Source organism: Triticum dicoccoides, chromosome 5B (assembly GCF_002162155.2).
Source record: "Triticum dicoccoides isolate Atlit2015 ecotype Zavitan chromosome 5B, WEW_v2.0, whole genome shotgun sequence".
Lineage (NCBI taxonomy): Eukaryota > Viridiplantae > Streptophyta > Magnoliopsida > Poales > Poaceae > Triticum > Triticum dicoccoides.
The window spans coordinates 605,109,648-605,136,633 of NC_041389.1; the positions used below are offsets into that span (position 1 = coordinate 605,109,648).

Consider the following 26,986-nt stretch of genomic DNA (forward strand, 5'->3'; position numbering starts at 1 on the left):
TATCCGGACACGGGACGAAGTCTTCAATCTTGTATCTTCATAGTCCGGGAGTCCGGCCAAAGGTCATAGTCCGGCCATCCGGACACCCCCTAATCCAGGACTCCCTCAATGATGTATAGTGTTTAGGGCGTCATGTAGTACAACAACCCCCCTCCATGATGTACCTACCTTTAAAAAGAAGATTGAGTATGAGATATGTCTGGGTTAGCCACCAGACTCGATCTATTCATGAGTACTTTGATAAAATATGACATATATTAGTACAAGTGTGATAACAGTTGTATATTTTGATAAGTCGGAAGCATATCTTGAAAATTTTATTTTGATAAGAACACGAGTTTTCCAAAGTCAAACATGTCTATTTTGACCAAGTTTAAGATAAACTATCAACAAAATAATAAATATAAAACTATACTTCATGATGAAAGTTTAAGATAAGCGGTGAAGTATATTTGCGGGGGCGGTAAAATATTTCATTCCTTTGAGTCCAGATACTCCTACATCCCAAGATTATAACGAGGGAATGATTCTCTACCAACAGTTTTTGAGTAAAAGTGCAATCCCATAATAGGTAGAGAAGGGTTTCTTCTTGTCTTTCATTACCGATGGCATAGTCGTAACCTTGCAAGTGAAAGAAGGTTCCTGGTGTTAATTTTGTCATGTAACAGCAGCCAGAAGAAGATATTTTATCTTTGAGGCACGTTTCCAGAGCTTTTTGAACAACACGTGAGCATCACTTTCACCTCTTAAGACTTTGAAAGACTGTACATCTTCATTGCAGAGTAGCTTGATGAGTTCCATCTTCCAATAGTAGCTTCACTTGTCATTCTGAACCACATTTTCTCTCCACAGAATTGTACGTATTTTGCAGCAGCATGAATTGCTGATGAGCCTGGGCGCAGGGAAAGGCCTATGAACTATTTCTTCCATAACATTGTGGAGAGATGCATGCTCATTTTGTTATTTTAGGTGCGAAGACGCAAATCTTCATCTGTTAGGCATAGCTGAGACTGAGGGGGGTTATTCAGTTAGATTCAGCAAGTACTTTTTCTTTACTGAAAAAGGGTTTCCCCCGCTTTGTATTTCAAAGCACCAACACCGAACACAGAGCAAACGTTGTGGCGAGCACCACAACAAGCCAAAAAAAGAAGAAGAAGAAACAATGCCAACACCGGCAGCTCGACAAAGCGCGGATGACCCACTACCGCTACGCCCTCCGAAATCCACCCACTATGATCCTAGGATCCGATCCTCCGCGTACCAAGCAGCACCTCCAAGAAGGAATGCGACGCCGACGACGCTGCTGCCCGGACATGTCCTAAGGTTTCCCCCGTCACGCGGAGGGTAGAGGGAATGAAGACCACCGACACCCTCCAGGGAGGGATGATGGCACCCGCAGGCGTCACCGCATCGGAGCCGGAAAACCCGGCAAGGATTTCTCCCAACTCCAGACCCACCGCCCAACCGGATCGGAGCCAACCAGCCAGCTCGCCGCCCACCCACGCGCCACCGCGGTCGCAACGCCACCCATGCCGCCTCACTGAGATCACCACCACGAGGCCAAGAGACGAGGAGAGGAGGCGTTGGTCGACGGGAGCAGCAGCGACGTAGCCGCGCGGGAGAGAACTACCTCCTCCACCGTCGTGTAGGAGGCTCGTGCCTCCGGCACCGTCGCGGTCGCCGTCCGGACGCAGCAGCAGGGCATACCGGGCCACCCCCGGCCCGGCCAGGCCCGAATCGAGCCCGCTAAGTCCCGCCGGCCGCGCTGCAGCAGGGCGGCGCCAGCCCCGCCAGCACCCCAACGCCCATCGCCACTCCCCCGCCTCCTGGAAGCCGCGCCGCCGACCCGCCCCGCCGTCGGCCCGCCCAGACCCAGATGGGGCCTGAAGGGCCCAGATCTGGGCCGAGCGGGTGCCGCTTGGCCGTGCCGCCGCGCCACCCCGCCACCAACGGCGACACCGCCGTCCAGTTGATCTCCCGCGCCGCGCCAGGAATCCCCGCCACCACGCCGGACCGCCGCCGCCTAGGGAGCACCCCTCGGCGCCCTCCGCCCCGCGCTGGAGAGCAGCCGAGAGGGGAATGGCCGAGGGGCCGCCACCAGCGTCGCCCGGGCCAGGCCCAGCGGCGAACGCCGGCGATGGCGGCGGGAAGGGGGAGAGAGGGAGAGGAAGCTGACGGAAGGGGAATCGGGGCGCGACCGGTCGCCCGCGGGGGCGATGCGGTCGCGAGAGGAGAAGGGGAACAACTCAGTACTTTTTCTGTTAATATAGAGAAAGTACATTGTTATCTTGTACTCCCTCGGCCCGGAAATACTTGCCGGGAAAATGGATGTGTGGTACTAGATACATCCATTTTTATTCATTTCTCCGACAAGTATTTTCGGACAGAGGGAGTGTATGGTTGAGGTTGTTGTAAAGAGTTGTAATCATGTGTACAAGGATGTCGTGCTGTATAATCATGCATCATAAGTATATTCCAAAGCTTCGCATTGCATACATATCACATCATATAAGTTGATATATGTAGCTTTGGATGAACAACAATGGTGACATAATCATATGGCGTCACAAGTATATAATGTGCCAAAGTGGCTGGGGTTTATTTACTACTAGTAGGCGGGCGTAGAACATGACACATCACAACATCACAGAAGATCGAGAGAGCTCCTGAAGATCACCCAGTAGTCAGCTGCTGTAAGTTCCTGACGATGAGAGGGAGCCCGTACCTGGGCAGCAGGGTGACGAAATTGCTGGGCTTGTGCACGTAAGTGGGTGACAGGGAGAAGGAGAAGCTCCTGAGGATGGTGGCTATCACGATCTGCACCTCAACCATGGCAAAGTTCTGCCCGGCGCAGACCCTCGGCCCATATGAGAAGGCCAGCAGCGAGCGTGAAAGCTTGGTGTCCACCGAGACGCCATTTTGGAACCTCATCGGGTTAAACTCGTCGGCGTCGGGTCCCCACACCTCTTTGTCCCGGTGCAACATCAGCAGCGGGATTGACATGATCGTTCCTTTTGGCACCTCGATGTTGGCGAGGATGGTGCCCGAGGAGGTCTTCCTCTGTATGAAAGTTATGGGGCAATATAGCCTCAGCGTCTCCAAGAGTAACATGTTAAGCTGCAAGTGGAGTCACCACGGCAGACACTTAGGCCCTGTTTGGAGTCTCTCCGCTCCGCGGAGTTGAGGAGTTCGATTTTGGCAGCTCCGTCAAAATACGCTGCACTATGGTCCGCTCCGGGAGCGAAGTTACAGGAGTGGAGAGGAACCGAACACTCCCTTATTAGATGTATATATGCACTGCAATAATGCATGGATGAGATTTTACTGGTACTATATATATGCATAGCGTACCAGCTTGAGTTTGCCAAGGGCGTCAACCGTGGGTGGCCGGTGAGCAGGACATTCCCGGGCGACCTCCTCCCTGACCATCTCCTGCCAGCGTGGGTAGCTGGCCAGCAGGAACATCGCCCAGGTAATGATGCTGGCGCTGGTTTCGTACCCCGCGGCGAACAGAGTCCTGCACTCGCCGATCATCTCCTGGGTGCTCAGAGTCTCGGCGCCGCTGCCACTGCGACATGCCTGCTGCTGCAGCATCTGCCCGAGCAGGTCGTCCTCGTATACGCTGCTGGCAAGTCGCGCCTTCATGATGGGTGAGATCTTGCTTGTCACAAGCTTGTCGAGCTGCCACATCCGACGGTTGCGACGTGTCGGCAGGTACCTAGGATTAACCAATATTAATTTCGATCGATTCATTCATTCTGGCTACTCTTTCGAGTTTCTACCTGAATCCAGGTAAGGGAGGATCCGCGGACGCATACGCGGCAATCTTCAGCTGCTCCCTTCCGGCGATGAACACCTCCCGGGCCTCCTCGTGGTCCTTGCCCAACATCACTCGTGCAATGACACCCATGGCTATCTCGTCGGAGTCGTACCTCATGTCTATCTCGGCTTGCTGCTGCCCTCGCAGCTGGACGCACCACCGTTCCATCGTCTGCCGCGTGCAGTCCCACGCTATTGCTGACATGGACTGAAAACGAACATTCAAACATATGTAATGTTCTCTTCCGATTCACTAAAAATGATATGAAAAAAAAGTAGTAGTGACTAAGTAGTAACCTTGATCGTCTCCTGGTTGAAGGCCGGGTGGACGAATTTGCGGCGTCGCTTCCAGTCTTGTCCGTTTGCAAATATGACCCCGTTCCCAAAAACTGAGTCCAGGCTAGGGTTCAAGTAGTCCTTCTGGAACACATCTGTCCTGACGGTGAACATTTGCTTCACAAGCTCCATGTCAGTACAACACAGGGCTGGTGTCGGGCCCAACCAGTACAGGAATGTTTTTCCTGATTAATTACAGCACATAGATATGGGATTGTATTTATATTACACACCATATAACGATCGATTACGTAGGTGGTTAGATAGACATTCAATTGATTAATTACCATACTGGGAGGCCCATTCCCGGAAGAAGGGTTGCACGGTGGTGATGCAGTCATGGGAGCTGGTGTCCAGAGCCTTGGCTCTCCCGGCGACAAGCATCCTATGGCACTCTGGCAGGGACCCAACAAGGAACCTGTAAGGCGGACCTCGGATGCCCTGCCGCGCGAACCACCTGGCCACGGCGTACGGCCTCCAAATCAGATACCATACTGCCCTTATGGTCACCAGCAGCGTGAGGACGGTGGCCAGGGCTTGCCCTAAGTTAGGCTCCATGACTCTCCCTTTAGTACTTGCTTAACCTATGATTGTTCTCCCGTAGCAGTTTTGGGGTACTTATATAGCAGCACTGGACCAAGACCGTATACCCACTTGCCTAGCTTCTTTATAAGGTTAGATAGAGACACAGGTATGAGCTTGCATTATAAATACACGGCAACCCACAAGGATTGTTTGTGTAGTGGAAAGAGAACCAATTTAGTCTCTCTCAGTATTCCATGGCCAATAACAGCAGCGCTGAGAAGCAGCGAGCGCGGGTGCTAGTTTGTGTGACGGGAGCAGGGGGCTTCATTGGGTCATGGGTGGTGAAGGAGCTCCTCCTCCGTGGCTACCGTGTAAGGGGAACGGCTAGAGACCCAGGTACGCATCTTGCACCAAACCATGCATCTAATTATACCTCCTAGCTACCTTTTCTAATCCATCACCTGCTTCCATGGCGTCGTGCATCAATCATGTGAAGCGGACCGCAAGAACGTCCACTTGCAAACCTTGGAGGGGGCCAATGAGAGGCTATCCTTGCACCGTGCCAATGTCCTGGACTGCGACAGCCTCCGTGCCGCCTTCGATGGCTACCATGGCGTCTTCCATGTCGCCTCTCCAGTGTCTAACGATGTTGTCAGTCCACTGGCTACACTTTTGCAGCATATATACTTAATTACCATGTGCGGTGCAAGGAAGAAATGCTTGCTTGCTAATGGCAGCTTCCTGTTCTCGGCCGACTGGCTCTGTGTAGGAACTCATGCCGGTCGCAGTGAAGGGGACCAGAAACGTGGTGAACGCTGCGGCGGACATGGGCGTGCACCGCCTTGTTTTCACTTCTTCGTATGGCGCGGTGCACATGAACCCCAACAGAAGCCCAGACACCGTGCTAGACGAGACATGCTGGAGCGACTATGAATTCTGCAAACAGACAGGCGTATGATATTTCTGGAGCGACTTAACATTCATTGCAATACTATTTTATATTATAGTACAAAAGGGTAAATTAAGGTGAAAAACAACAGTATTTGGATCAATCACAGATCATAATAATGACGAGCAATCAGCTGGGATAGATTCCAACAGCCACCTCCGATCCATTATCCTATGGCTTTTCGACAGATTCCTAACTGGAGAATTAGAGTTTCCTAAACTGACTGAAATAAGATGGTATAATATCCAAATGAAAGTGATACTAAAAGGCTATCATAGCGTCTTAGAAACTTGATACGCATATCTTTCCGCAGGTGCAGTGTTTGTTCCCAATTAAATAGTTTGTTTTTGCACATTGATAACAATTAATTTGTGGCACCCGAAAGTCAGAGTTTTTTAACAAAAAATAAAATAAAATACAGGCGGTCGGGGTCAAACCCAAAACCTCCCAAACCTATAGGAAAAGGCCAATTTATCAAGGATATAAGGAGCTCACAAGCAATGGCCCGAAGCTAATTACCAGACATAATACAAAACAGTGTCTGTCATCTTAGGAAATTAATAATATCATTTGCAGAATTATTATTGTTGTGCCAAGATGATGGAGGAGGCAGCCAGGAGGGGGCTGCAGCTGGCGGTTGTGGTGCCGCCAATGACCATCGGTCCCATGCTGCAGCGGTCTCTAAACGGCAGCAACTACCATGTCGCAAGGTACCTGATGGGCACTAAGAAGGCCTACCCCAACGCCGTCGCCATCTATGCCGACATCCGTGATGTCGTACGTGCCCATCTCCTCGTGTACGAGCACCACCACGCCCGCGGCCGCTATGTCTGCTTCGGCACGGCGCTACACTGCAGTTGCCTCCTCCGGTTGCTCAGGGGTCTTTTTCCACACTATCCTATCACTTCCAAGTACGCTTTGTTTATCCTGAATGAATTGTCAACCTTCTGCCCAAATGCGCGTCCATATCTATATATGTACCGACTACCATTTACTACCTCTACAGGTGCGAAGGGAACGACAAGCCCATGGTGCGCCCGTACAGATTCTCCAATCAAAGACTCAAGGACTTGGGGTTAGAATTCACTGATGACATGAGGAAAACTCTATACGAAACTGTAATATGCCTGCAACAGAAGGGCCATGTGCGTCTCATCATGCCAAATCAGCATTCGAGCTTATAGATCAGGATGAAGTGCGACCAATTTCCACATACCCGGAAGAAAACAAATAAGGTCCTTCTCAAAAGTAATTGTGTGGACATGTAAGTGGGAAAATAGTCAGATATCAGATATGCTATTTTTTTGCATTGGAATGGATGTATCATGATAAAATTATGAAAATTGTGCCTGCAGTGCAAGATGTTATGAAAATTGAAGACGCGACACGAAAAGTACACATGAATTCAAGCAAGGGGTTACGAAAGGTTGAAAATCAATTAGCAAACAAAAAGTCAATGAGAAAATAACAAAGTCACCTTGTAAACCCTCCTCATCATATCCACTGATTTTCCCAACAATAACCTCCCCAATAAAGGGCCTGAACATCAATAACCTAAAGGAAACCTGTCCAAAATGGGGAAAATGAAGGGAATCTAAGCATGATTTGTAAAATGTATAAAGCCTCAGATTACGAGTGTTAGGAATGAGCAACTACATTCACTAGAGGGCCAAAGGCCAATACATATACATGTGTAGGGTAAAGTGCAAGAGACCCCTTATACAATGGGGATAAACCGAAAAGGGGTTATACACATCTAACACCCCCCCTCAAACTCATGGTGGATCAACAACACTGAGTTTGGAGAGAAGAAAACTATGCTGCACGCGAGTCTGAGCCTTCGTGAAGAAGTCCGCCAACTATAACTCAGATGGCACATAGTGAAGAGCGAGAGTCTTATCCTGCACAGCAGCACGCACAAAGTGGGCATCCACACCGATGTGCTTGGTGAGCTCATGCTTCACCGGGTCACGCGCAATACTGATAGCGCCAGTACTGTCTGACAATAAGGGAGTCGAGGTAGTAGCAGACACACCAAAATCCTCAAGTAGCCACCGTAACCAGATCACCTCAGTCGTCAGCATAGCCATGGCTCGCAACTCAGCCTATGTGCTCGAGCGAGAAACTGCAGTCTGTTTCTTGGTCTTTGAGGCAATAAGAGAGCCACCAAGAAAGACACAATAAGCAGACAGCGAGCGTCGATCAGAGGGATCACTAGCCCAGGTAGCATCAGAGTAGGCCTGGAGCTCAAGAGAGCTGGAGCGGGAAAGAAAAGGCGCTGAGAGATCGTGCCACGAAGATATCGTAGAACACGGAGGAGATGACTATAGTGGACAGAGGTGGGGGCTGAAACGAACTGACTCAGAATGTGGACAGGATAGGAGATGTCAGGACGCGTAACGGCAAGATAGACAAGACTACCTACAAGGTGACGATAGCGAGTGGGATTAGGGAGAGGGTCACCATCAAAGGCACAAAGCTGAACGTTGAGCTCCATGGGAGTCACAACTGTGCACTCATCACCGAGAGCAGCGCGAGCAAGAAGGTCCTAAATATATTTTTCTTGGGAGATGTAAAAGCCATCAAAGGTCGAGGAGATCTCAATACCAAGAAAATAGCGAAGTGGACCAAGATCAGTCATGAGAAACTGCTCGCGAAGGCGAGCCTTAACAAAGGCAATGTAATCAGAGTCGTCACCAGTGATGATCATGTCCTCAACATACAGAAGGAGAAGAGTCTGACCACGAGGAGACGTGTGAACAAACAACACAGGATCATGGTCACTAGGCAAGAAACCAGCGGCAATCACCACAGCGGCGAAGCGCTCAAACCAGGCGCGAGGGGCCTGCTTAAGACCATATAGGGAGCAGCAAAGTCGACAGACCATACCATCAGGAGCATAGTACCCCGGTGGTGGCTGCATATAAACCTCCTCACGCAACTCGCCATTGAGAAAAGCGTTCTGAACATCAAGTTGAGAGATGGACCACTGACGAACAGAAGCCACAGCAAGAAGAGTGCGGATAGTGGTCATGTGGGCCACAGGAGCGAATGTCTCATCATAATCGCGGCCCTGCTCCTACTGAAAAACCACGGGCCACAAGACGAGCTTTGTAGCGCTCAAGAGAACCATCGGAGCGAGTTTTAAGTTTGTAGACCCACTTCCAGGTGATGGGACGAACACCGGAAGGGAGGGGAACCAGATCCCATGTGCCAGAGCGCTCAAGGGACGCAAGCTCTTCGGCCATCGCAAGTTGCCATTCAGGTTGAGTCATGGCAGTGCGATAGGAAGTGGTCTCAGTCATAATAGAGAGACCGTACCGATCAGGGAGTAGCGCTCAGGCGGGGGGCGAGGCCGAGCACGAAGATTGTGAATCGAGGGAGGCGTGAGAGGAGGTGCACCAGAGGTGGAAGGCTCGTCAGAGGAGACATCCTCAATACGAGATCGACGAGTATAGTGGAGAGGGGAAACGGTGAGAGAGGGCGACGGACTAGAGAGGATGGGGGAGAGGTGGAGGAGGAGGATGGAGAAGACAGGGTCGGTGGTGAAGGAGAAGGAAGGAGAGGTGCCGGAGGAAGAGGTGACACATGAGGCACATAGCAGGGTGTATCAGGAAGGAGAAGGAAAGAAAGGTCGTCCATAGAGAAACTCGAGGAAGAAGAACGTGGGTAGTAAGAACGAGACTCGTCAAAAGTCACATCACGCGAGATGCGCAAGCGACGACCCACTGGATCCCAACAGCGATAGCCCTTGTGCTCATCACTGTAGCCAAGGAAAACACACTCAATCGACTGAGCAGTCAGTTTGGTGCGTTCTCGGGGGCAAGAAGAACATAGCAGACGCATCCAAACATACGAAGAGTTGAGTAGTCAGGAGAGCGACCAGTGAGACACTCCATAGGAATGCCACCCTGCAGAGCAGTCGATGGCTGAATGTTGATGAGATAGGTGGATGCGGAAACAACCTCAGCCCAAAAATGGGGTGGAAGGGAAGCAACAATCATCAGTGCATGAGCCGTCTCAAGCAAATGACGATGCTTTCGCTCGGCAACGCCATTCTGAGCATGAGCACCAGGATAGGAGGACAGATCAAGAGTACCCTGTTCCGCGAGAAAACCACGCAACAGCTGAGAGATATACTCTCCAGCGGAGTCAGCACGGAAAATACGAATGGGCGTGGAAAACTGTGTGTGAACCATGGCGGCAAAACGTTTGTAGATAGGGAGAACCTCGCTACGAGATTTCATGAATTAGAGCCAAGTGTAGAGAGAGAAATCATCGATAAACAAAACATATTAGCGATGACCAACTTTCGAATCAAAGGGAGCAAGACCCCAGACATCAGAATGAACTAAGTCAAAAGGACGCTGAGATACATACTCACTAATAGGATAAGGTAATTGAGTCTGTTTGCCAAGTCTGCAACCATTACAATGTCAGGAGACATCTCCAGATACATACCCTAAAAGGCCCTGACGAACTAAGGAAGACAAGCAAGAGCCACAGATGTGACCAAGTCGATGATGCCACTGCTGGAAGGACGCAGACGAAGAGGCAGCAAGAGCATGAGAGCTGGCAGAAGTGGTGGCAGCGGAAGGAACACAAAGCCAGTCAACCTCCCAAAGGCCCTCTGACTCACGGCACCGAGGGCCAACACCAACCAAAACCTTGGTGCGATGATCCTGAATGGAGCAAGAGTCGGTATCAAGAATGACACGACAACCAGAATCAGTAAGTTGGGCAGCGGAAAAAAGATTCATGTTAAGGCGAGGAACATGTGAAACACTCGGAACAGAAAAAGATGGAGTGGAAAGAATACCACGACTAGCAACAGGAAGAGATGTGCCATCGACAGTAAAAATATTAACAGGCGAATCAAGAGGTCGGAGAGAAGACAACACGGAAGAATCAGAAGACATATGAAAGGAAGCTCCAGAATCTAGAACCCACGAAGATGTACCTAACTGTGTAGATGCGTGTGATGGTGAGGAAGAGGATGCAGTCACAGCAGCAGCAGAGCTAGTCAACGAGGAGCCTGAGGAAGCAAGAAGACGCTTGAGGCGAACAATGTCCTGATCGGTGAGTGACGGAGTCGAGGAAGACACAGGAGGCCCGCTGGAGGAGGAGCGCCTCTGGTCTCGCTTCTTCTGACGACAATTAGACTCTGGGTGACCTGATCGAGAGTAGTAACCACAGACGGTGTCACGGCGCGATGTGCCCTTCTCGGCATAAGGAGCACGGCTCACCCCCCCACCCCCCTGGAGGAGTAGGCAGGAGAGGCGGAGCAGTGAGGCGAGCAGACGACACAGGAGCCCGGGCAGCCAGAACTGACGGAACCAGAAGCAACCCAGCAGAGCGAAGGCGGGCCTCCTCGGCACGAAGCTCACCAAGTATCTCTGAGATAGGAACACGACCATGAGCAAGAAAATGAGCACGACGAGGCTCAAACTCAGAGCGGAGACGAGCTAAGAACTCATGGACCCTCTGAAACTCCAAGTCAGACCTCGTAGTCTGGAAACAACGGCAAGTGCCACAAACAACTGTCCGAGTGAGTCAAGCTGATGCCAGATGGTAGAGCACTGTGAGTAGAATTCATCAACAGACGAGTCACCCTACTGAAGAGCATGCTCCTAACGCACTACAGAGAGGTATAGAGCATCACCAGAGGGCTGATAGCGCTGACAAAGGTAGGACCACATCGCTGCAACAGTGCTGAGGCCCATGAACTCCGAGGCAAACTGAGGGAGGACACTTGCGGTGAGAATAGCAGCAGCACGAGCATCATCATTGCACCACTGAGTGTAAGCAGACAGATCATCCTGGTAGACAGAAAGATCATCGGAATATGTGGATACCTGCTGATCATAGGCTTCAACTGCAGCGTCATCAAGAGCCTTGGCTGCATCCCTATCAGCCTGAGAAGGCTCAGCAGCAAGCACCGGGGGCACTGGGGGAAGAGGAGCAACCGGGGCAACAGGGCAGGGCGGACATGGTACCTTGCCAGAGAGAACGCTCCATAACAGAAGGCCACGCATATGGATACGCATGAAGCCCATAAACTCAGCATAGTTGGTGCCATCAAAAATCACTGAGCAGCGAGGAACAGCTACATAGCCTGAAGATGACATACTGAGATATCCTATTTTTTTTTGTAATCCGAACTGAGGGCACATCGAGCCGAGCGCTCATTTCCTGGAGTCAACGGGCCGGCTGGACCGAGCCGAGGCGCTCGCTCGCGCGCGGGCACACGAGGCGGGCAGAGCCGGCGGCTCGAGCGGTAGATCGAGCAGAGCACTTGACGCGGGGCTGGATCAGCGAAGAGGCGGCCGACCATAGAAGGATGTGGCCCGACGCGAGGAGAGGAGGCCCAGCCCGACACTGGAGGACCCCGACCTCAGCGGGATCTGGCGGAGGAGCGCCCAATCCAGAAGAGCAGCGGCACGGCAGAGCCCGCTCGAGCGGGGAGGAGCCCGCGCAAGCGGGGAGCAGCGCGGGAGGAGGCCTGTCGAGCGGGGGAGCGGCGCGGTAGGAGGCCGTTCGAGCGGGCAGGGGCGCAGCAGGAGCACGGGCGGAGATGCGCCAGGCGGGGCAGGAGCAGCCGCGACGTACAGGCAGCGCGGGAGCGCCCGGGGTTGAGCGGGAGTGGCCGGAGACGAGGAATAGGGAGACCGGCGGCAGGGGAGCGAGGCACGGAGCTGCGAGCGTGCGGGAGCGGGAGAGGAACCTAAGCATCTGATACCATGTTAGGAATGAGCAACTACATTCACTAGAGGGCCAAAAGCCAATACATATACATGTGTAGGGTAAAGTGCAAGAGACCCCTTGTACAATGGGAATAAACCGAAAAGGGGTTATACACATCTAACAACGAGGTCATAAACTTTGTACTAGCAGCGACATCAGAAGAAAGTGCATCCACGGTACATGTTTGACATACTATATATTTACATTGAGTCATTCAAAAGAAGTAGCATGTCAGATAGGAAAAAGCAAGACTACCGACTTGAGGCAGAGAAATAATCAGTATTATCTTATAGCAAGGCAAACTGGATCTTGGCATCAAGTAGTCGGTTAAATAAGTAAAAAACTGAGGGGAACTATTGCTATTCAAAACTGTAGTTGTTTGAAACTGATATTAAACGGTTTAGTGTCTAAGAGACCAACTACCTATGTGACAAACTTACCGTATCAATCCCAAAAGTTCCAGTTCTATGTAAGCACAACACAACAATCAAATGCTAGGCACTACTAAGAAAGGCTCCAGGACTACATGCAACAGTGAGAAATTGCACAGGAAAGAACTTCATCGGCGATTCACTAGTTAACACTCCTGAGGGATAGCTCGCACGGTGGATGCCCCCCGCTCTGGCGATTTTGGCGACCCTGGCGCCTGCGCCGGCTCGCCCTCGCCGCTGGTGGTGCCCCCCGCCCCCGCCTCTGCCGCCCCTCCGACGTGGGCCTCGTTCCGATGGCTGCGGCGCCCCCCGCCGCGCCGGCTGCTCCTGTGGCCGCCGCCCCCTCGCCGCGGTTCCGCTGGGCCGATTGCGCGGATGATACTCCGTTCCTCCTCCCCGCAGTCCCCGCCGCCTCGCCCGCTCATGTTCCCCGTCGCGCCGAGGTGTCGCGTCGGGCTGGCTGCTCAGCCCCCCATGTGAGGGGTTCTGCGGCCGGCTCGCGGGCGCCTCGCTCGCGGCCGACGGTTCCCTCGAGCCCGGCTCAGGCGGAGGGGCAAAAAGCTGCGGCCTTGGCTGGTAAGACCGCTCGTCGCCGGCGCGGGCACGCCTGGGGCGTGGCTAGCCGCTCCAACCGGGGCATTGCCCACTCCTCCTGGCGCCGCACGGCGGCGAAGGTCTGCCCCCTCCCTCGTCGTCGCGCACCTCCCGTTCTCCCCCGATCCCGGTCACTCGTCTCTTCCCCTTCATGCCATTCATAGCGTCCTTCGGGTCCTCGAGCCTCCGGTTTCGCTCTGCCCAGCGGGATCCCTCGTCCCTGTATGCTCGCACCGGTCCAGCACCGGCGGCGGCGGCCGCCGCTCCTGGAAGGGAAACCCTTCGGGCTCCCGTCCCCCCCTCCCGTCGCTTGGACCGGGCCGCTGGCACGTCCGGGCTGTTGGGCCCTGGCCCACCCCCGCCGCTGGGCTCTGTGCGGCCGGACCGGCTGGCCTTTCCTCCTCTCTGGGTCGTCCCATCAGTGTTGGACCGCTGGGTTGGCCTAAGCCCAGCTTGGTGCCTTCCTTCATTTGGCTGCCTTGCGGTCTCCCGCACCCTCCTCCTCCCAGCGCCGCCGCTTCGTCTCGCCCCCTACTTTCCCTCGACACGCCCCCGACTGCTCCGGCTCCGGCCTCCTCCCCTCCCCGCTCGCTCGATCTGCTTCCTCCTCTTGTTGGAAATATGCCCTAGAGACAATAATAAAAGGATTATTATTATATTTCCTTGTTCATGATAATTGTCTTTTATTCATGCTTTAATTGTATTATCCGGAAATCGTAATACACGTGTGAATACATAGACGACAACATGTCCCTAGTGAGCCTCTAGTTGACTAGCTCGTTGATCAATAGATAGTCATGGTTTCCTGACTATGGACATTGGATGTCTTTGATAATGGGATCACATCATTAGGAGAATGATGTGATGGACAAGACCCAATCCTAAGCATAGCAAAAGATCGTGTAGTTCGTTTTGCTAGAGCTTTTCCAATGTCAAGTATCTTTTCCTTAGACCATGAGATCGTGTAACTCCCGGATACCGTAGGAGTGCTTTGGGTGTACCAAACGTCACAACGTAACTGGGTGACTATAAAGGTATACTACGGGTATCTGCGAAAGTGTCTGTCGGGTTGACACGGATCGAGACTGGGATTTGTCACTCTGTATGACGGAGAGGTATCACTGGGCCCACTCGGTAATGCATCATCATAATGAGCTCAAAGTGACCAAGTGTTTGGTCACAGGATCATGCATTACGGTACGAGTAAAGTGACTTGCCGATAACGAGATTGAATAAGGTATTGGGATACCGACGACCGAATCTCGGGCAAGTAAAATACCGATTGACAAAGAGAATTGTATACGGGGTTGCTTGAAACCTCGACATCGTGGTTCATCCAATGAGATCATCGAGGAGCATGTGGGAGCCAACATGGGTATCCAGATCCCGCTGTTGGTTATTGACCGGAGAGCGGTCTCGGTCATGTCTACGTATCTCCCGAACCCGTAGGGTCTACACACTTAAGGTTCGGTGACGCTAGGGTTGTAGAGATATGAGTATGCAGCAAACCGAAAGTTGTTCGGAGTCCCGAATGAGATCCCGGACGTCACGAGGAGTTCCGTAATGGTCCGGAGGTAAAGAATTATATATGGGATGTCGAGTTTCGGCCATCGGGAAAGTTTCGGGGTTCACCGGTATTGTACCGAGACCACCGAAAGGGTCCCGGGGGTCCACCGGGTGGGGCCACCTATCCCGGAGGGCCCCATGGGATGAAGTGGGAGGGGAACCAGCCCCTGGTGGGCTGGTGCTCCCCCCAGGGCCCCCCTCTGCGCCTAGGGTTGGGAACCCTAGGGGAGGGGGCGCCTCCACTTGCCTTGGGGGCAAGTTTGCCCCCTTGGCCGCCGCCCCCCTGGGAGATCCCATCTCCTAGGGCCGGCGCCTCCTGGGGTCCCTATATAAAGAGGGGGGTGGGAGGGCAGCCGCACCCTGACACCTGGCGCCTCCCTTCCCCCCTTGCTACACCTCTCCATCCCGTAGTCGCTTGGCGAAGCCCTGCCGGATCCCTGCTGCATCCACCATCACGTCGTCGTGCTGCTGGATCTTCATCAACCTCCCCTTCCCCCTTGCTGGATCAAGAAGGAGGAGACGTCATGCTGACCGTACGTGTGTTGAACGCGTAGGTGCCGTCCATTCGGCGCTAGGATCTCCGGTGATTTGGATCACGACGAGTACGACTCCCTCAATCCCGTTCTCTCGAACGCTTCCGCTCGTGATCTACAAGGGTATGTAGATGCACTCCTCTCTCTCGTTGCTAGATGAACTCATAGATTGATCTTGGTGAACGTAGGAAATTTTTTATTTTATGCAAGGTTCCCCAACAGTGGCATCATGAGCTAGGTCTATGCGTAGTTCTCTATTGCACGAGTTGAACACAAATCTGTTGTGGGCATAGATGTTGTCAACTTTCTTGCCACTACTAGTCTTATTTTTCTTCAGCGGTATTATGGGATGAAGCGGCCCGGACCGACCTTACACGTACGCTTACGTGAGACAGGTTCCACCGACAGACATGCACTAGTTGCATAAGGTGGCTAGCGGGTGTCTGTCTCTCCCACTTTAGTTGGAGCGGATTCGATGAAAAGGGTCCTTATGAAGGGTAAATAGAAGTTGACAAATCATGTTGTGGTTATTCGTAGGTAAGAAAACGTTCTTGCTAGAACCCTATTGCAGCCACGTAAAAGATGCAACAACAATTAGAGGACGTCTAACTTGTTTTTGCAGCAATTGCTTTGTGATGTGATATGGCCAAAAGTTGTGATGAATGATGAATGATATATTGTGATGTATGAGTTCATGTTCTTGTAATAGGAATCACGACTTGCATGTCGATGAGTATAACAACCGGCAGGAGCCATAGGAGTTGTCTTAATTATTGTATGACCTGTGTATCAATGATTTAACGCCATGTAATTACTTTACTTTATTACTAAACCGTTAGCCATAGTAGTAGAAGTAATAGTTGGCGAGCAACTTCATGGAGACACGATGATGGAGATCATGATGATGGAGATCATGGTGTCATGCCGGTGACGAAGATGATCATGGAGCCCCAAAGATGGAGATCAAAGGAGCTATATGATATTGGCCATATCATGTCACTACTATTTAATTGCATGTGATGTTTATTATGTTTATGCATCTTGTTTACTTAGAACGACGGTAGTAAATAAGATGATCCCTCATAATAATTTCAAGAAAGTGTTCCCCCTAATTGTGCGCCGTTGCTAAAGTTCGTCGCTTCGAAGCACAACGTGATGATCGGGTATGATAGATTCCTATGTTCACATACAACGGGTGTAAGACAGTTTTACACATGCAAAAACACTTAGGTTAACTTGACGAGCCTAGCATGTACAGACATGGCCTTGGAACACAGAGACCGAAAGGTCGAACATGAGTCGTATGGAAGATACGATCAACATGGAGATGTTCACCGATGATGACTAGTCTGTCTCACGTGATGATCGGACACGGCCTAGTCGACTCGGATCATGTAACACTTAGATGACTAGAGGGATGTCAAATCTGAGTGGGAGTTCATTAAATAATTTGATTAGATGAACTTAATTATCATGAACTTAGTCTAAAATCTTTGCAAAAATGTCTTGTAGATCAAATGGCCAACGCTCATGTCAACATGAACTTCAACGCGTTCCTAGAGAAAACCAAGATGAAAGATGATGGCAGCAACTATACGGACTGGGTCCGGAACCTGAGGATCATCCTCATAGCTGCCAAGAAAGCATATGTCCTAGAAGGACCGCTAGGTGAAGCACCCATCCCAGAGAACCAAGACGTTATGAACGCTTGGCAGTCATGTGCTGATGATTACTCCCTCGTTCAGTGCGGCATGCTTTACAGCTTAGAACCGGGGCTCCAAAAGCGTTTTGAGCAACACGGAGCATATGAGATGTTCGAGGAGCTGAAAATGGTTTTTCAAGCTCATGCCCGGGTCGAGAGATATGAAGTCTCCGACAAGTTCTATAGTTGTAAGATGGAGGAAAATAGTTATGTCAGTGAGCACATACTCAAAATGTCTAGGTTGCACAACCGCCTGTCCCAGCTGGACATTAACCTCCCGGATGAGGCGGCCACTGACAGAATCCTTCAGTCGCTCCCACCGAGATACAAGAGCTTTGTGATGAACTACAATATGCAGGGGATGGTGAAAACTATTCCTGAAGTATTTTCAATGCTGAAGTCGGCAGAGGTAGAAATCAAGAAAGAACATCAAGTGTTGATGGTTAATAAAACCACCAAGTTCAAGAAAGGCAAGGGTAAGAAGAACTTCAAGAAGGATGGCAAGGATGTTGCCGCGCCCGGTAAGCCAGTAGCCGGGAAGAAGTCAAAGAATGGACCCAAGCCTGAGACTGAGTGCTTTTATTGCAAAGGGAAGGGTCACTGGAAGCGGAACTGCCCCAAATACTTAGCGGACAAGAAGGCCGGCAACACTAAAGGTATATGTGATATACATGTAATTGATGTGTACCTTACCAGTACTCGTAGTAACTCCTGGGTATTTGATACCGGTGTCGTTGCTCATATTTGTAACTCTCAGCAGGAGCTAAGGAATAAGCGGATACTGGCGAAGGACGAGGTGACGATGCACGTCGGGAATGGTTCCAAGGTTGATGTGATCGCCGTCGGCACGCTACCTCTACATTTACCCACGGGATTAGTTTTAAACCTTAATAATTGTTATTTAGTGCCAAGTTTGAGCATGAACATTGTATTTGGATCTCGTTTAATACGAGATGGCTACTCATTTAAATCCGAGAATAATGGTTGTTCTATTTATATGAGAGATGTGTTTTATGGTCATGCCCCGATGGTCAATGGTTTATTCTTAATGAATCTCGAACGTAATGTTACACATATTCATAGTGTGAATACCAAAAGATGTAAAGTTGATAACGATAGTCCCACATACTTGTGGCACTGCCGCCTTGGTCACATTGGTGTCAAGCGTATGAAGAAACTCCATGCTAATGGACTTTTAGAGTCTCTCGATTATGAATCATTTGACACATGCGAACCATGCCTCATGGGCAAAATGACCAAGACTTCGTTCCCCGGAACAATGGAGCGAGAAACCAACTTGTTGGAAATCATACATACTGATGTGTGTGGTCCAATGAGCGTTGAGGCTCGTGGAGGGTATCGTTATGTTCTCACTCTCACTGATGACTTAAGTAGATATGGGTATGTCTACTTGATGAAACACAAGTCTGAGACCTTTGAAAAGTTCAAGGAATTTCAGAATGAAGTAGAGAATCAACGTGACCGAAAGATACATTCTTACGATCAGATCGTGGAGGAGAATATTTAAGTCATGAATTTGGTACGCACTTAAGAAAATGTGGAATCGTTTCACAACTCACGCCGCCCGGAACACCTCAGCATAATGGTGTGTCCGAACGTCGTAATCGCACTCTATTGGATATGGTGCGATCTATGATGTCTCTTACCGATTTACCGCTATCATTTTGGGGATACGCTCTAGAGACAGCTATATTCACTTTAAATAGGGCTCCGTCTAAATCCGTTGAGACGACACCGTATGAATTATGGTTTGGGAAGAAACCTAAGCTGTCGTTTCTAAAAGTTTGGGGATGCGATGCTTATGTCAAGAAACTTCAACCTGAAAAACTCGAACCCAAATCGGAAAAATGCGTCTTCATAGGATACCCTAAGGAAACGATAACCTTCTACCTTAGATCCGAAGGCAAGATCTTTGTTGCCAAGAACGGATCCTTTCTGGAAAAAGAGTTTCTCTCGAAAGGAGTAAGTGGGAGGAAAGTAGAACTCGACGAAGTACTACCTCTTGAACCGGAAAGTAGTGCAGCTCAGGAAAATGTTCCTGTGGTGCCTACACCGACTGGAGAGGAAATTAATGATGATGATCAAGGTACTTCGGATCAAGTTGCTACTGAACTTCGTAGGTCCACAAAGACACGTTCCACACCAGAGTGGTATGGCAACCCTATCCTGGAAATCATGTTGTTAGACAACGGTGAACCTTCGAACTATGAAGAAGCGATGGCGGGCCCAGATTCCAACAAATGGCTTGAAGCCATGCGATCCGAGATAGAATCCATGTATGAAAACAAAGTATGGACTTTGACAGACTTGCTCGATGATCGACGAGTGATAGAAAACAAATGGATCTTTAAGAAGAAGACGTATGCGGATGGTAATGTTACCATCTATAAAGCTTGACTTGTCGCTAAGGGTTATCGACAAGTTCAAGGGGTTGACTACAATGAGACTTTCTCTCCCGTACGTAGCGAAGTTGAAGTCCGTCCGAATCATGTTAGCAATTGCCGCATACTATGATTATGAAATATGGTAGATGGACGTTAAAACGGCATTCCTTAACGGCTATCTTAAGGAAGAACTTTATATGATGCAGCCGGAAGGTTTTGTCGATCCTAAGAATGCTAACAAGGTATGCAAGCTCCAGCGGTCCATTTATGGGTTGGTGCAAGCATCTCGGAGTTGGAACATTCGCTTTGATGAGATGATCAAAGCGTTTGAGTTTATACAGACTTATGGAGAAGCCTGCGTTTACAAGAAAGTGAGTGGGAGCTCTGTAGCATTTCTCATATTATATGTAGATGACATACTTTTGATGGTAAATGATATAGAACTTTTGGACAGCATTAAGGCCTACTTGAATAAGTGTTTTTCAATGAAGGACCTTGGAGAAGCTGCTTACATATTAGGCATCAAGATCTATAGGGATAGATCGAGACGCCTCATAGGTCTTTCACAAAGCACATACCTTGATAAGATATTGAAGAAGTTCAATATGGATCAGTCCAAGAAAGGGTTCTTGCCTGTATTGCAAGGTGTGAGATTGAGCTCGGCTCAATGCCTGACCACGGCAGAAGATAAAGAAGAGATGAGTGTCATCCCCTATGCCTCAGCCATAGGATCTATTATGTATGCCATGCTGTGTACCAGACCTGATGTAAACCTTGCCATAAGTTTGGTAGGAAGGTACCAAAGTAATCCCGGCAAGGAACACTGGACAGCGGTCAAGAATATCCTTAAGTACCTGAAAAGGACAAAGGACATGTTTCTCGTTTATGGAGGTGATGAAGAGCTCGTCGTAAAGGGTTACATCGATGCTAGCTTCGACACAGATCTGGATGACTCTAAGTCACAAACCGGATACGTGTATATGTTGAATCGTGGAGCAGTAAGCTGGTGCAGTTGCAAGCAGAGCATCGTGGCGGGATCTACATGTGAAGCGGAATACATGGTAGCCTCGGAGGCAGCGCATGAAGTGATATGGATGAAGGAGTTCATCACCGACCTAGGAGTCATACCCAATGCATCGTTTCACAACACTGGAGCTATTGCCCTTGCCAAGGAGCCCAGGTTTCACAAGAAGACCAGGCACATCAAGCGTCGTTTCAACTCCATCCGTGAAAATGTTCAAGATGGAGACATAGATATTTGCAAAGTACATACGGATCTGAATGTCGCAGATCCGTTGAATAAACCTCTTCCGCGAGCAAAACATGAACAACACCAACACTCTATGGGTGTTCGATTCATCACAATGTAACTAGATTATTGACTCTAGTGCAAGTGGGAGACTGTTGGAAATATGCCTTAGAAGCAATAATAAAAGGATATTATTATATTTCCTTGTTCATGATAATTGTCTTTTATTCATGCTTTAATTGTATTATCCGGAAATCGTAATACACGTGTGAATACATAGACCACAACATGTCCCTAGTGAGCCTGTAGTTGACTAGCTCGTTGATCAACAGATAGTCATGGTTTCCTGACTATGGACATTGGATGTCTTTGATAACGGGATCACATCATTAGGAGAATGATGTGATGGACAAGACCCAATCCTAAGCATAGCACAAGATCATGTAGTTAGTTTTGCTAGAGCTTTTCCAATGTCAAGTAGCTTTTCCTTAGACCATGAGATCGTGTAACTCCCGGATACCGTAGGAGTGCTTTGGGTGTACCAAACGTCACAACGTAACTGGGTGACTATAAAGGTATACTACGGGTATCTCCAAAAGGGTCTGTTGGGTTGACACGGATCGAGAGTGGGATTTGTCACTCCGTATGACGGAGAGGTATCACTGGGCCCACTCGGTAATGCATCATCATAATGAGCTCAAAGTGACCAAGTGTTTGGTCACGAGATCATGCATTACGGTACGAGTAAAGTGACTTGCCGGTAACGAGATTGAACAAGGTATTGGGATACCGATGATCGAATCTCGGGCAAGTAAAATACCGATTGACAAAGGGAATTGTATACGGGGTTGCTTGAAACCTCGACATCGTGGTTCATCCTATGAGATCATCGAGGAGCATGTGGGAGCCAACATGGGTATCCAGATCCCGCTGTTGGTTATTGACCGCAGAGCGGTCTCGGTCATGTCTACGTGTCTCCCGAACCCGTAGGGTCTACACACTTAAGGTTCGGTGACGCTAGGGTTGTAGAGATATGAGTATGCAGCAAACCGAAAGTTGTTCGGAGTCCCGGATGAGATCCCGGACGTCACGAGGGGTTCCGAAATGGTCCGGAGGTAAAGAATTATATATGGGAAGTCGAGTTTCGGCCATCGGGAAAGTTTTGGGGTTCACCGGTATTGTACCGGGACCACCGGAAGGGTCCCGGGGGTCCACCGGGTGGGGCCACCTATCCCGGAGGGCCCCATGGGCTGAAGTGGGAGGGGAACCAGCCCCTGGTGGGCTGGTGCGCTAGCCCTGGGCCCCCCTCTGCGCTTAGGGTTGGGAACCCTAGGGGAGGGGGCGCCTCCACACTACAAGAAACCTGTTAATTCATGACAGATTTCCGATGACGTTTTCAGAAACTGTCATGGACATCCTGCTATAGCCCTACAAGCCCACGCAAGCCCACTAAAGCTCGTGGTACTGCTCCCCATATAAAAAGCTAACCCTAGTACCCTCCTCCTCAGCCCACTGCTCTCTGCCCCTCCTTCGCTTCCCCTCTCGATTCTCCTAGCCGCCACCCACCACGCACCACCTCTTTTCCTACCTCCTCCCACAGATCACCACCGGCCCTCCCCCTCCCCTCCTCTCCCTCACCTCTCACCTCGCATCTCCGACAACTGCCAGATCTGCCGCGCCCGCACCCATCCATCCCATTGGCAACCCGTCTCTCTCCCCCACTCTCTCTCTCATGAGTCCCCTCACGCCGTGGCCAGCGGCCGCAGATTCCGGCGACGTCCTCCACCGCGCACCATGCTCACGGGCTGGTCTACGACCCCTCCAACCTCCAGTCCGTCTGGATCCGCCGCTCCTAGTCTCCGGCGTCGCCCGCGAACCCAATCTCGTGGCTAGGGTTTCGGCTGCGGCTTCGCATCCATCGTCGGCGAATCTCCGGCGGCTCCTCTCCGTCGCACACCACGCAACTTCGCACCCTATTCGCCTCGTGGATGGCGCCCTCAAGATCGGTGCGCTCGCGCCCATTGGTCTGGACGGCGGCGACCATCGTGCTAGAGGCAGAGTGCCGTGGTCACCAAGGTCAAGGACTAGGGCGGCTGTGCTGCATGTGCACGGCGGGCAGGGTGAGTTTCAATTCCCTTCCACGCCCTACTCTTCATTCTCAATTTCCTATGGCTGATTTTCTATACGGGCACTAGATCTGAAATTAGATCATGTTGCTTCTGATTTTTTTTGTCACGCATGGTTACTGCTAGCTCCCCCGTTTCTATGGTAACATGCATTGTTAATTGATGTGCCTAGTAACTTCTCGTGAGTGGACAATATTTCACTCATCTTTTCCTATCTTCTGACTTTAGCAGCCGGAGTAATGAAACATCCCATCATATTTCAAGTAGCTGCCGGCCTGCCGTCAGAAAGAAGGATGCTCTATGCCTCCTACGATTTTATAGCATGTACCCAGATGTTGTGAATATTGATGGACTGGAGCCAGAAAACGTAATTAGCTGCATGTTTCTTTCTGTGATTTTTTATCATAAACGTCTGAATCTCTGGATTGCAGTATGGAAATGTGATGTAAATTATGAAGCATCTACCTGGGGTCTGGCCAAGGAAAATTATATCCTAAGTCGCATTTCATAAGCCACAAATGCATATTACATCATCTCTTATGTGAATACTAAGTAAGAAACAAAATCATATAATTTTCTAAACTAAAATCTGGTGGAGTTGCTATGGTTGGAACGTTATGTTTTGTTTTTATTCTGTGTGATGAAACAAAACATGTACTCTCGGTGGTAGTTTTACTCAACGCCTGTGTGGCCCTGGCAGAACACATTATTGTCATTATCTTCTTTATTAAACTGACTTATGTCACATCCATCATCGACTTTGCTGTGTTGTTCAAAGAAATATGTATACCTGTTGTTCAGCTTGGATGCAATTTTTTTGCAGATCCATTTATTTTAAAAATAAATTTGGTTATTATTTCAGGTTAAGGCAATCAGAGCTCTTCAATTCTTCCCTACCATTAAGGATCCTAAGTGCAAGGCGAGCTTTGTTTGAGGTACTACTCTTTTTACTACTGTACAACAAAGTTGACATAGACAAATGGTTCATGGATTATAAGTTTCTTGTGATTCTGCAGGTTTTACAGCGTATTTTGATGTTCACTGATGTTGTTAAAAAATTAGCAAGGATAATGCCTCACTTGCTGTTCTTGTTGAAGCTCTTGCTCTAGTGGGTTTATCTTCTCGCTTATGTCCTGGATTTCACTATTACTTGACTCTCTTTCTCTGAATTATTGATACACAACTTGCTGCCTATAGGTGCAGATATTGAGACCTTCTTACTGTAGGTGTGCCTTTCACATGTTTGCTGATATGTTTCATCATGTCAAAACAAAAAATCTGGCCTTATGCAATTCCATCAAAATAGCTTAGTGATTGCTACTGCAAGGCGTACATGTAAGTCCTCCAAGATCCCACATCCTACTTAATTAATTGTGTGCATGAAGTATTCTAGCTTTTAAAAACTAAGGTGACTTCTTACTATTATGTATATGCGTGCAGTAGTTCAACTTCCATACACTAATTAAGATCACAAAAGAAATAGAAATGCTTCTGATTTGCGCTGAAGATGTTAAATATGAAATTGTTGGAGGATATGTGCTAGGATTTTATACTTAAGCAATGCTTTTTGTTTCATGGTGATACCTTTTTTGTTCCCAAATATTGAGCATATATAAAAGGCAATATGTACAAGATGAGCAATTGAAAAAAAGGAACTTCAGACTTTGGCTTGTAACTTAACAACCTTGCATTGCTTCAATACACTACTAGAGTGGCCATCACCCGTTGTTCATGTGTTCTGATTCGGCTTGTACCTTAATAACCCTGAAGTAATTTTTAAGCCATGTATATACTAAATTTGTAGTTCTTGTGCAAGCCGATGAGGTTTGCTACACATGCGCAAGCCTTGTTCCTACTGTTGTCACCTTGTATAAATATATACTAGTTCATTTCATTTCATTATTGTTTCCTGTTATAAATAATAGTACTATGCGAGTATTGTTTACTATTTGTCAGCCCTTTAAGATGTACTTGTAGCATAAACATTAACTTTCGTGTCGTTGCTCGTCGACCTAGCTGTCGTAAACTTCAAATGTTCATGTGTCAACAAGTCTACACATCACGGAGGGATATTGTTTGTTAGTGATGCCATTTTGTTGGCCTTTATATGGCCTCAACTAGTGCTGCCATTGTACTTGGAGTTCTATGATGTGTGTTTTGTTACTTTGTCATTTGACTTTCATTCACACACTTTTCCTTTGGATTAATTTTAAGCAACCTCATGTCTACTCTTCTTTTATAGTAGATACAATGTTATTCTCATTTGTAGACACTATAAGATTTAAGAATTTTGGACAACATGTAATTCATTTTTATATTTTGGACAGCGGACTACTTGGTGCTGGCCAGCACAATCAGCCACGACATGATAGTTGCCATCAAGAGCGTCGACCGCAAGAGCCTGAGTAACAACCTCAATATTTATATGTTGTGATGATTTAAAATTGATTGTACTTGTTCCTAACCTTGATGTGTGATATATTCTGTCAATCTGTGTTGTAAGTCATCATTTCATAGAGGATTTTGTAAACTACTATGTTGTAGATACATATGGATGGTTGCATGCCAGATAAACTATGTAATGTTTGGAACTTTGCAAATACTTTTTGTTGGACCAACACAATTTGGGCATCGCATTATGCTCAAAATGTACTGTGTCAAAGTCTGTCTAAAAGAAATGGGCTCGACCAAATTTAAATTGCATTTTAAATTGTGCCTAAATCCATGACGACTTTTGTAACGAAAAATAGTATCCACGTAGCCAGCCACGTCACTTGAATTGGTCAATTGAAAATCTGACGTGGCGTTAGTCCATGACGGATTTGTACCGTCACCAAGATTTGGGCCTGGGCGGTCCTGGGGCAGATCCATGACGGTCAAGAACCGTCAAAGAAAGCACAATATCAAATTATGACGCGATATACATGACGGATTTCAAATCCGTCAAGGATGGGCACCCATGACAGTTTTTCCTAAATCCATGACGGACAAGATCCGTCATGTATTAACATATTTCTTGTAGTGCCACTTGCCTTGGGGGGCAAGTTTCCCCCCTTGGCCGCCACCCCCCTAGGAGATCCCATCTCCTAGGGACGGCGCCCCCCTGGGGTCCCTATATAAAGACGGGGGGTGGGAGGGCAGCCGCACCCTAACACCTGGCGCCTCCCTTCCCCCCTTGCTACACCTCTCCCTCCCGTAGTCGCTTGGCGAAGCCCTGCCGGATCCATGCTGCATCCACCATCACGCCGTCGTGCTGCTGGATCTTCATCAACCTCTCCTTCCCCCTTGTTGGATCAAGAAGGAGGAGACGTAACGCTGACCGTACGTGTGTTGAACGCGGAGGTGCCGTCCGTTCAGCGCTAGGATCTCCGGTGATTTGGATCACGACGAGTACGACTCCCTCAACCCCGTTCTCTTGAACGCTTCCGCTCGCGATCTACAAGGGTATGTAGATGCACTCCTCTCTCTCGTTGCTAGATGAACTCATAGATTGATCTTGGTGAACGTAGGAAAAAATTTATTTTATGCAACGTTCCCCAACACCTCCCTCGCCTTCCCCACCCCCTCCCCCGCCTCCCCTTCCCCTGCCATGGCCCCCATGCCTCGCGACAGGGACGATGGGGCTGGCCGCCCCAAACGCTCGGCCAACGACCTCTACCGCGGTAGCTCCATCTCCGGACGCCCTCCGACGCGAGGAGGAGCTCCAGCGGGAGCTCCACGAGCTCAGGGATGGCCGCCGTTTGCCCGAGTGCAGGGAGGGCAGGGGCCGGTCCCGGTCGCCTCGGGGGATTGGCGGTCGCGCCGGAGGTCCCCTTCCCCTCCCCCTCGCCGTGGACGTTTGCCTTCTCCCTCCCGGTCGTCGCGACCCGTCTCCCCCCGCGCTCGGGCTGGGATCCTCCCGACCCCTGCGCCCCGACGCTACGTCCGTCCCCCCACGCCACCACCCCCATCACCTCGGCTCCGGCCCCTGCCTCGGGTAGTGGCGTCCCTCGCGGCCGCGTGGGTCC

At 49.7% G+C, this 26,986-nt stretch overlaps 2 protein-coding genes across 2 annotated transcripts; one reads left to right on the forward strand and one right to left on the reverse strand.

Annotated features, from left to right (window-relative positions):
• Window positions 1–2,497: 2,497 nt before the first annotated feature.
• Window positions 2,498–4,729, reverse strand: LOC119306297 (cytochrome P450 709B2-like). Its single transcript, XM_037582554.1, has 5 exons — window positions 4,443–4,729; window positions 4,117–4,340; window positions 3,783–4,027; window positions 3,352–3,718; window positions 2,498–3,117 (listed from the first exon to the last, which is right to left on the reverse strand). The coding sequence occupies exons 1-5, from the start codon at window positions 4,711–4,713 to the stop codon at window positions 2,674–2,676; spliced, it is 1,551 nt and encodes a 516-aa protein (XP_037438451.1). The 5' UTR covers window positions 4,714–4,729; the 3' UTR covers window positions 2,498–2,673.
• A 179-nt stretch (window positions 4,730–4,908) lies between these two features.
• On the forward strand, window positions 4,909–6,991 carry LOC119311999 (cinnamoyl-CoA reductase 1-like). The gene is made up of 5 exons (XM_037587718.1): window positions 4,909–5,076; window positions 5,177–5,331; window positions 5,450–5,632; window positions 6,206–6,540; window positions 6,636–6,991. The coding sequence occupies exons 1-5, from the start codon at window positions 4,935–4,937 to the stop codon at window positions 6,811–6,813; spliced, it is 993 nt and encodes a 330-aa protein (XP_037443615.1). The 5' UTR covers window positions 4,909–4,934; the 3' UTR covers window positions 6,814–6,991.
• The last annotated feature ends 19,995 nt before the right edge of the window (window positions 6,992–26,986 follow it).